The sequence below is a fragment of the Eimeria mitis genome, genomic scaffold (genome assembly GCF_000499745.2).
Source record: "Eimeria mitis Houghton genomic scaffold, Emh_scaff8310, whole genome shotgun sequence".
Taxonomy (NCBI): Eukaryota; Apicomplexa; class Conoidasida; order Eucoccidiorida; family Eimeriidae; genus Eimeria; species Eimeria mitis.
Window position 1 is genome coordinate 1 of NW_024016322.1, and position 1,813 is coordinate 1,813.

General features: G+C 46.2%; 1 protein-coding gene across 1 annotated transcript; it reads left to right on the forward strand.

The window, feature by feature from the left end:
• Positions 1-174: 174 nt before the first annotated feature.
• EMH_0094560 (uncharacterized protein) lies at positions 175-1,208 on the forward strand (the record flags this gene model as incomplete). Its single annotated transcript, XM_038023161.1, has 3 exons — positions 175-336; positions 550-801; positions 957-1,208. 3 exons carry the CDS (start codon positions 175-177, stop codon positions 1,206-1,208), a joined length of 666 nt encoding a protein of 221 aa, XP_037879015.1.
• Between the last annotated feature and the right edge of the window lie 605 nt (positions 1,209-1,813).

Below are 1,813 nucleotides of genomic sequence, written 5' to 3' on the forward strand. Positions count from 1 at the left end.
TTTTGCTGAAAAGCTACAACGCCGCTTTCGCATCAACAAACATTCTATGTCCAAATCCTTGACTAACTTTTTCGAAATTCTACCCATGTGAACGCGCTTCAGGCATTGCAAGTACCAGCCGCCTCTTTTGACTTCCCTGAGCTGTTAAGTACATCACGCCAGAATCTTGTTACAATGGAAGACGAGCTGCGGAATGTGACGCAGTTTTGGAATGTTGCAGAGTCGATGCTGCACCAGATTGAAGAGTACCGAGGGCTTTTGTGGCAGGAAGTCGATGGAGTCCAGATAGAGATTGCCGTAAAAGCCATGCAGAAAAGCTTGCAAAAGGATATAAAGGTCAGGCCTGGATATCTGTGGAGAACCATCGAAACGTAGCCATACAGGTTCCATAAAAAAACGCGCCAGGAAGTTGCAGCCACACGATACTCCCAGAACATACCAGCGACCCTGGATATCTAGAGGCTGGTCCTCTGTGCAGATGGATAAGAAGACCGACGCATACCAAGGACTACTNGACCCTGGATATCTAGAGGCTGGTCCTCTGTGCAGATGGATAAGAAGACCGACGCATACCAAGGACTACTGGCAATGCTGCGAACGTGGGTGCAAATTGCACCATTAATTACTGAACTCCGTGGGCCGTACATGCGTGACCGTCACTGGAATGAGCTACTTGGTCTTGCGCAAAAATCCCTTGAAATATCTGATGAAACCAAACTTAGTCAAATCGAAGATCTTAATCTCCTAGCGCTGCAGGGAGCTGTTGAAGAGATTACTGACAAGGTGGGGCGCTACACCTACGTGAGGCCGCATTTAACCTCTGCAACAACATAAGTTGGAGCTCACACTTATTAGTATAATTGTAAAATCAGGGTAGAGTCAAGTACGAGTAGTATAAGTGCTACCGATATCACAGACTCATCGTCTCCGCTGCAATATATCCCTGGGCGTTCCAGGCGAAGCAAGAAGAGGCAATCGAGAAAAATCTGGTTCTCCTGACGAATACGTGGGAAGCGGCCTTGTTTGTGCTTACGCCTGCGAGGGAACCTGACGTCAATTTGTTGTCCCTCTCGGAGGAAAGCAGCGAGCTACTAGAAGAACAGCAGATGCTGGTTCAAAACATGATGGTTTCCAAGTATGTATTAATTCCATGCTCGATCGATATAATCCATGCAGAATGTTCTGGGCTCAATAAGGCGGTATATTGATCGCACGTTGGTGGCTTATAAGGAAACTGCAATTGAAACAGCCAATCCATCTTCTTGGTACAACCTGCAGATTCGGAACACCCTGTGGATTTGTTGACTTCAGGTTTTTCGCGACGTTTGAAACTGAAGTAACGCATTGGCAAAAGCTTCTCGCCACAATAGGGGATATTACTCAGATGATGCGAGAAGTCCAGCGATCTTGGACCTTTCTGGAAAATCTCTTCCTCTGCTCCGAAGAAGTGAAACGTGAACTTCCCCAAGAAGCCGAACGGTTTGTGACGATCGACGAGAACATGAAAGAGGTCTTAAGAAAAGGACAATCTAACTCAAAAATCAAGGATTTTTGCGTCCTGCCTGATATTGGAATTCAGATTGATGAGCTCCAGAAGCAGCTGTCTTTGTGTGAAAAGGCTCTCAATGAATTTATGGATTCAAAGCGTAAAACCTTTCCTCGATTCTTTTTTGTCTCATCGGTTGACCTTCTGGACATCCTTTCGCACGGTAATGACCCTCCAGCGGTCATGGTCCACATGCCGAAAATTTTCCAAGCTATTCAACAATTTGATTGGAGGGCTGCCCTACCGACTGACAAGGATCAAACTAGA